The 6,662-nt window shown below is 40.7% G+C and overlaps 2 protein-coding genes across 4 annotated transcripts in view; one reads left to right on the top strand and one right to left on the bottom strand.

Annotated features, from left to right (window-relative positions):
* Positions 1-3,247, top strand: part of LOC310875826 (cytidine deaminase) — a 29,623-nt gene extending 26,376 nt beyond the window's left edge. For all 3 annotated transcript variants that reach the window (XM_083789222.1, XM_083789223.1, XM_083789224.1), the window contains 5 exons: positions 1,856-1,949; positions 2,108-2,230; positions 2,305-2,416; positions 2,502-2,559; positions 2,902-3,247. In XM_083789222.1, coding sequence (XP_083645348.1) covers positions 1,943-1,949; positions 2,108-2,230; positions 2,305-2,416; positions 2,502-2,559; positions 2,902-3,030 — 429 coding nt within the window. In that variant the 5' untranslated portion in view covers positions 1,856-1,942 and the 3' untranslated portion in view covers positions 3,031-3,247. The remainder of the gene's footprint in view (positions 1-1,855; positions 1,950-2,107; positions 2,231-2,304; positions 2,417-2,501; positions 2,560-2,901) is intronic.
* Positions 3,248-4,163: 916 nt separating this feature from the next.
* smim20 (small integral membrane protein 20) lies at positions 4,164-6,395 on the bottom strand. The gene is made up of 3 exons (XM_083788718.1): positions 6,217-6,395; positions 5,149-5,205; positions 4,164-4,864 (listed from the first exon to the last, which is right to left on the bottom strand). Exons 1-3 carry the CDS (start codon positions 6,323-6,325, stop codon positions 4,821-4,823), a joined length of 210 nt encoding a protein of 69 aa, XP_083644844.1. The 5' UTR covers positions 6,326-6,395; the 3' UTR covers positions 4,164-4,820.
* Between the last annotated feature and the right edge of the window lie 267 nt (positions 6,396-6,662).

The following is a 6,662-nucleotide window of genomic DNA, read 5'->3' as shown; positions in this document are numbered from 1 at the left end:
TTCCAGTCTGTAGGGGCTTTGCATAAAGTGGCAAATCGAGTGGCAAAGTGAGTTTAACATTATTTAATGTCGTTTAATGCAATCACATAGGACATTTCTGTTTGGATGTACAGTATGGGGCTGTCAAGGCCAGAAAGTTTGCCACTCAGTAGGCGTTCCTGGATAACTTCCATGTATGATGATGATGATGATAGAGGGTATGAAAATATATCAGGGAATACTACCGGGACAATATTACCCTTTGTGAAAGTACATTTTAACACCAGGTCTATACTTCCTCTTTTTTTCCCCCAACAATTTCTATTTTCTTCCCCATCTTCTTTTCCTTTCGGCCTTACCCTGCCACAGCAAATCATCTGCCTGCATCTGACCCTGTCCTCTGCCACCCCTTCTCTCACACCAACTAACTTCTTGTCCTCTTTCACTATACATCCATACATCTTCTCTTTGTTCTTCCTCTAAGCCTCCTGCCTCGCCGATCCAATCTCAATATCCCATATACTCACTATCCCTCCTCTGTACGTGCCTAAACCATCTCAGTCTGGCCTCTGGCTTTATCTAAAAACACCTGTGTGTGACTGCATGTCTCTAGAGTCTAGACTCTAGTCTAGACCATACAACATAGCTGCTCACCACCGTCTTGTACACCTTACCTTTCATTCTTTCTGATACTTTCCTATCACTTTTCTCCACCCATTCCAACCTGCTTGCACTCGTTTCTTCACCTCTTTTCCTTTTCTTTTCTTCCCCATATCTTGTCAAGATAACCAAACAAACATAACCTTTAAGCTGCATTCGTTTTAAATCCTGCCATGTCCTTCAAAATCGAATCAATTCTCAATCATGTGTTTTGACCTTGTTTCGCAGCACTTCTTTCACCTGACAAATATTACTATATGTATGTAATCATTTCTTGTTTATTAGGTCGTATACTTGCTTAATTTAGTTAGTGTAGTCAGTGTAGTAGAGGCCCATGCAACAACACATGCGAGAACTGTCTAGCAAATTAGATCAACACATTAGACCTTTCTGAAGTCCTAAGATGTTTTCTAACCACTCCTGAATTCATGTTCTTTGTGCCAAAAATATATATTCTGCCTAAATTCGTATAAAATTAAAAACATACATTTTTTTTCTCCATAAATGCTTATTTTCTAGGAATAAACAATGATATAACCTAATGTGGGTAAATGTTACTCTTATCTGACTTGGCTATTGATCATTGTATCCATCGAACCAGTGGTTCCCAAACCTTTTCATGTCAAGGACCCCCAAATTGACACTAATTCGCCCGCGGACCCCCCATTTGAAAAGGCTCTAGCAGTGATTCTCAGCCCGTTTAATTTCAAGGACCCCCAGTTTGACATGCATTAGTCTATGGACCCCCATTTAATTGCATTTCTATCTCTGAGACCTCAGTTTATTATTGTAAAATTAATGTTAATTTAATTCTGAGACCCGTTAGGGTCCATTTGGTTCCATTTGTACACTCTTGGGAGTTACAGACCCATAACTGTCATTTAGCTGGGGGCCCCCTGGAACTCCCTCAAGGACCCCTGGGGGGTCCTCTGACCCCACTTTGGGAACCACTGCATTGAACGATTGTGCAATCTGCCTTAAACTAACAAATTACCGTACGCTTTGTTTAACCAGCCAATGGCATGAATGTAAACAGACAGCTAAGATGACCTCGCTGTCACAGACAGGCCTCTTTGCTTCCAGCTAGATCCTGATCCTGAATCCTATGCAACTACTGCTCACCACTGCTATAGGACGATCAGAAAACCGTCCGATATAAAGAATATTAAAATTGCAGCAGTCTGTAATTCAGAATAATTTATGTTCACCACTGTAGACACAAGGAGTTAAAGGAAACAGGAAGAGGAGTTACCACGTTATACCAGTCAACCAACAGCACCAGTGGAGTAGCTCTTCATCTGACATGGCAGGCAAGGATAGCTCTGTTTTCATGTAAACATTTCAATGACTCGTGTTGTGAATGTGAGGTCATGATTCGAAATAATGAAACTTCTATATGAAACATATCTTTTTGTTTTATTCTCAGTTTATTTATTTATTTTACTCCATGTCCTCTGTTTCTAACCAGACCAAGCGACAATTAAAGAGCTAATTTCTAGGTGCTTGCAAGCGAGAAACATGGCATATTGCCCATACAGCCAGTTTCCGGTGGGCGCCGCAATATTGACAGCAGATGGTGCTATAATCACAGGTACTGTCCTACATGAATAACCCAACATACAGTAATTACAGATCATTTAATAAATAACTATTGTGTGTTTCTAGGTTGTAACGTTGAGAATGCCTCCTACGGTCTGACAGTGTGTGCTGAGCGAACAGCCATACAGAGAGCAGTGGTGGAGGGCCACACAACGTTCTCTGCCATTGCTGTGACATGGTAAGACAACTAACATGTATTACATTACACACATTACCGTACATTTCTATGTACAGTACATGTTACCCCCGTCTCTCCCCACTAGTGACATCAAGGACCGTTTTGTGGGGCCATGCGGAGCATGCAGACAGGTTCTCATGGAGGTGAGACACTTTTGCGAAACACTTGAGACATTACCGGTATATTATGGACAAAATAAGTTCCTACACCGATTCTCCTCTGAAGCGGAAGTTTAATGTCACCACCAGACCTTATTTATTTTTACAATCTAACATTTACAAATCCAACATGAACACCTCAAGTGTATAAGGAGCATAATAATAGCATAATTCCCCATTAAACACTGATTTGGGTTTAACGGTTCAGTTATGAAGACACAGCAAGATATAACTCACTGATTAGAAAGCATGATGACTACAGTATACTGTACATAATGAGGTCATATATTATCTCTCCATTATTTTCTCATCGATTTCTCTTGACAGTTTGGACCAGATTGGACTGTCTACTTGACAAAGCCAGATGGATCTTACAAAGAAACCAGCCTGAAAGAATTGTTGCCTATGGGCTTTTCTCCGGCCCACCTTGCAAAGGACGGTCCATGCATGTTTTAGTGATTTCATGCATTAAATCGATCTGGGGTTACTTAATTAACACATGCAGTCAATGTCTGGTTTAAATCTCCTACACAGAAGTAGGAGGTGAGTAGGCAACACATGTCGTGGCTCCATGAATAAATCTTTAGATCAAAATGAGAAATGAATTGTGCAACGGTCTTCCATTTTTACCTTCACAGCCTTTGTATTTTATTATCATTACACCAAACACCACAGTTTAAATTCCTTTTCCAGAGATTTTCTGTCTGAAAATGATCAGCATGGGTGTATGGTTTTCATGGGCAGGCGCTCTTTGTTTGGAGATCCTAGATCTAAAAACCCTATTTGCAGTAACATAGGCAGTGATGTACACCGACCATGATCAAATTGCCAATCGATCTCATAAATATTAGCTTCAACTTCCTGAGTCCTGGTGTTAACCACTAGGCCTATAGTACTAGCCTAGGTAGGGTAGGCTATAAGCACCAAGCACTAGTTGAGCAATGATTGGGCCAATATGTTTACTCGTGTAATATTATAAGTCCAACTTATAAGAGTTATAATGATCCATACAAACTGTAAATGCATTGTTTTCTGGGCCGGAGAAGCAGTTGTGTCAGTTGCCTCGTGGTTTCAGGACCCTGGCCAGCTCCCAAGCAGGGGTGGTTTAGTTGAGACCACTCAATAATCAGGACATTCGCCATTCACCTTACAATAATACAACATGAATGAATGTGAGAGCAGCATGGTCCCTCTCGGTGCTCAGTAACAAGTATGTATCACTGCTGGTCCACCTCAGTTGGTCACAGCAGTGGCCACACTGTTCAGAGACTGGATGTGCATGTGGTTGTGTATGGGGGCTGCTATCCCGAGCTACCCTGATCTTTTCAGAACACCATGAGCGGTGGTTTGCTTCAGCAACTTCCATGGATGGCCACATACTGTACAGTAGTGGCAGCAGGACACATTGTAATGATTAGGGATGTCACGGTCATGTTTATTTTGCTCCCGATCAGATTATTTGATTTTGAGTATCTGCCGATTTTTTTTATAGAACACTTATGCCATATTATATATATATAATAGTACAATATCCAAAACCAGACAATATCCAGTCTAATATATGTATATAATATTGATACTAGTAGGGATATTCCGATCACGTTTGAAATATGAGCGGGAGTGGGACAACCTTAGTAGTCATTTTATCACTGCTTGATGAGTTCAAAGATTCCGTTTGTCTGTTCAGCTTTTCCAGAGCATGCATATAGTTTCCCCACAGATCTCACACAAAAATACAAGGACTTTCCAAAACCCTGAAGATGGAATTACTTTAAGAAAATGCCCAGGGTGCTGCCTTGTGGACAGAAAGGGAAAAACATTTGTGTTCAGTAACAGAAATCTTCAACCTTTTGGTTGAGCCAAATCGTGAGTGTTCATTTAACTCAAGTGTAAAAAAATCGACCCTCTCAGGACTTTGCTATGTACAGGATTATGTGTCCCACCACATCTGACATATCCAACCTCACCTCAAATCTCAACAAAAAAACAGGTTTGATGGCATGACTGTCCCGCAATTATAATGCAGCACAAATTCAATTAAGAGAGAGTTATCTGGAGCAGTCAATTTTAGTTCTATGCATTTTATACTTTATTCATAGGATAAAGTTAACATCTAACAAACAAAACCACACACTCGCTCACTCACTCACATGCCCACATCAAGCACTCGTCACATAGGGGCTCTCTTCTGATAATCTCCATCAGCTTCAGTCTTGGGTCCAGGGCCAGGGTTATATGGCCATCATTCACTTGTCTACAGGTTTGTATGGATCAGACCATACCTTCACCCCTAGATATAAACAGAAATATAGACAAATTCAAAATTGCAAGGTTGTAAGCATGTCTATAAAAAAAATACATCCATTATACTGCTTTAGTTCTTGTACTGACGATTGTATTTCTTTTGAACTTGTTGAATGAATGATGGCAAAACCTGCCAGAAGGTTAATGGTTGAATTAAATAGAAGCCTTTTCAGAAACAGCTATATATATATATATATATATATATATACACATACACACACACACACACACACACACACACACACACGAGAGAGGGTAGCAGTGTCTTACCCACTGGCTGTATATCTGCTTGGTTGATTCCTGCCCGGTTCTCTTTTTGGGCTTTTTCTATGGGAGAAAAGAGAGGAGGGGGGAATCAACTGGTGACTGGTCAACAAAGATACCTTGAAGACCCTAACAGGGGCCCTAGTAAGGTTTCTTCGACTATGCATGCACCTCAAACATGGTACCACAGCACCTCAAAGGCCCTCAAAACAAGGCTCCAGTCTAGACTTCCCCAAAACAAACTGGTCAGGCTAATACTTGGCCTTACTCCCAGAACCCACCTCACCCCTGCCCATTTTGATAGGCCGGAAAGGCTTAGGGTTGACGACAGAGTACAGCAACTTGCAATGGGTCTGGTCTACAAGATTCGCTACACCAAGATACCCATGTACGTGTCTAAATACTTCCTTAATGTCAACGAAGCTGCAATTCGAAACTGGCCCCTGTAAAAAAGTTAAAGTAGGCTATATTATATATTTCTAGAAATGTTATCCCATTGTAGTTTTGTTTGCTGTGGCCAAGGGAGGGAATAACAACTTCATACAAAAGAACTTGACATGGGCCCAGGGGTGGTCTTTTAGATGGGTCCCAATATAGATGGATCTCAATATAAACTGCGTTTTGGGATGCAAAATGCACCCTAGCCCTGGTCCAGGGCTAAATGCACCCCAGCCATTTGCAGTACTGTAACACTTTTTAATTAATGTACAGACTACAGTAATGTTTCACATTATGATCGACACACAACTCTGATTCACTCACGTGTGTGTGTGTGTGTGTGTGTGTTTATGTTTATGAGCGATGATGTCTTTGACAGTACTTCAGTTACACTGCAGGGAGTGGGACGCTGTCCGTTCCGTATAGACTCCCTAACCTAAGATTTAGACTATTATGTATTCGATTTTGACATTTTTGTCAGAATCGATAAAATACATCTAAGCTACGTAGGACCCATGGTTAATCAGCCGAATGACTATATCAATATTGCAATTTTGTTGGTTTTAGCACATGATGTTGAACTTGAATTGCTGTTTAGATATGTGAAGATAAACGAACGGAACGTGTGCAACTTACGGTAGTCTTCTTTGTGAGCAAGTGGATAGAACAATATGGGGTAAAATGCAGCGGCAATTGCCGTTACAAAGCCTCCAAATACCAACGTTATTCTGATATTTCTCGACATTCTTTTAAATGTGAAGTTCTCCGGCAGGGTGCGTTGCTAAATGACGTTCCGGAGTAGAGGTCATGACGGTGTTAGAGCTGCGTTCAAGGACAGCACAGCAGGTTTTAGTACAGTTACTGTAGGCCTACACTTCACGGGGAACTTATTGAGTAACATAAAAGTCATATTCCTGTAAATTGTGTCCTTTTAGGGCATTTTTATTACTAGGCTATAGTTTTAGTTGGAGAGCACAATACATTATATGAATCCAGGAAATCGTGATGACTACTGTATCTTATTTGTGTGCCTGTATCTTATAAACATCGAGTAACATTGTGATATGCTTATTTTATTGTCT

Source organism: Protomyctophum parallelum (genome assembly GCF_964188405.1).
Source record: "Protomyctophum parallelum genome assembly, chromosome: 18".
NCBI lineage: Eukaryota > Metazoa > Chordata > Actinopteri > Myctophiformes > Myctophidae > Protomyctophum > Protomyctophum parallelum.
This window is presented reverse-complemented; position numbering and strand designations above follow the sequence as displayed.

Coding starts and splice junctions, on each gene's coding strand:
- smim20 (XM_083788718.1), bottom strand. CDS start 6,325: ATGTCGAGAAATATCAGAATAACGTTGGTATTTGGAGGCTTTGTAACG. Junction 5,206..6,216: donor TGCTCACAAAGAAGACTACC/GTAAGTTGCACA, acceptor TTTCTCCCATAG/AAAAAGCCCAAAAAGAGAAC. Junction 4,865..5,148: donor AGCAGATATACAGCCAGTGG/GTAAGACACTGC, acceptor GTTTATATCTAG/GGGTGAAGGTATGGTCTGAT.